Here is a 311-nt window from a genome sequence, read left to right as displayed (position 1 = left end):
AGGAAGGCGAAGATAGACACACCCTTTTTATGGCCCCTTGGAACAGCTCCTCTCGCGGCCATAAGAAGACATAGAGCTTGTTCATCGCCGTAACGAAAGAGATAGAGACGCGAACTCACCCCCTTTGAGTATGGGGACGTCCATGGCCTTGGTGCTGCGGCTGTAGTAGACGCTGACGTTCCTCCAGGAGTAGGTGAGGGGGTCTGGCTCCCCCCCCAGGTCCAGGGAGGTGTCGCTGCCGCTCGCCTGCATCGTCGGCTGCTGCGTGAGGAAAGAGGACATGTTGGAGGCCTTGCATGGCTTATGATCAC

The 311-nt window shown here is 57.9% G+C and overlaps 1 protein-coding gene across 3 annotated transcripts in view; it reads right to left on the bottom strand.

Moving 5' to 3' along the window:
* LOC119593009 (protein white-like) overlaps nt 1-311 on the bottom strand; it is a gene marked incomplete at its 3' end in the record, with an annotated part of 10,442 nt that overhangs the window by 5,366 nt on the left and 4,765 nt on the right. For 2 of the 3 annotated variants that reach the window (XM_037941901.1, XM_037941900.1), the window contains 1 exon segment: nt 120-261. In XM_037941901.1, coding sequence (XP_037797829.1) covers nt 120-252 — 133 coding nt within the window. In that variant the 5' untranslated portion in view covers nt 253-261. 3 annotated transcript variants of the gene reach the window in all.

This window comes from Penaeus monodon, chromosome 31 (assembly GCF_015228065.2).
Source record: "Penaeus monodon isolate SGIC_2016 chromosome 31, NSTDA_Pmon_1, whole genome shotgun sequence".
NCBI classification, from domain to species: domain Eukaryota; kingdom Metazoa; phylum Arthropoda; class Malacostraca; order Decapoda; family Penaeidae; genus Penaeus; species Penaeus monodon.
The sequence above is the reverse complement of the archived record's forward strand: the minus strand, read 5'-3'. Positions and strand labels throughout refer to the sequence as shown.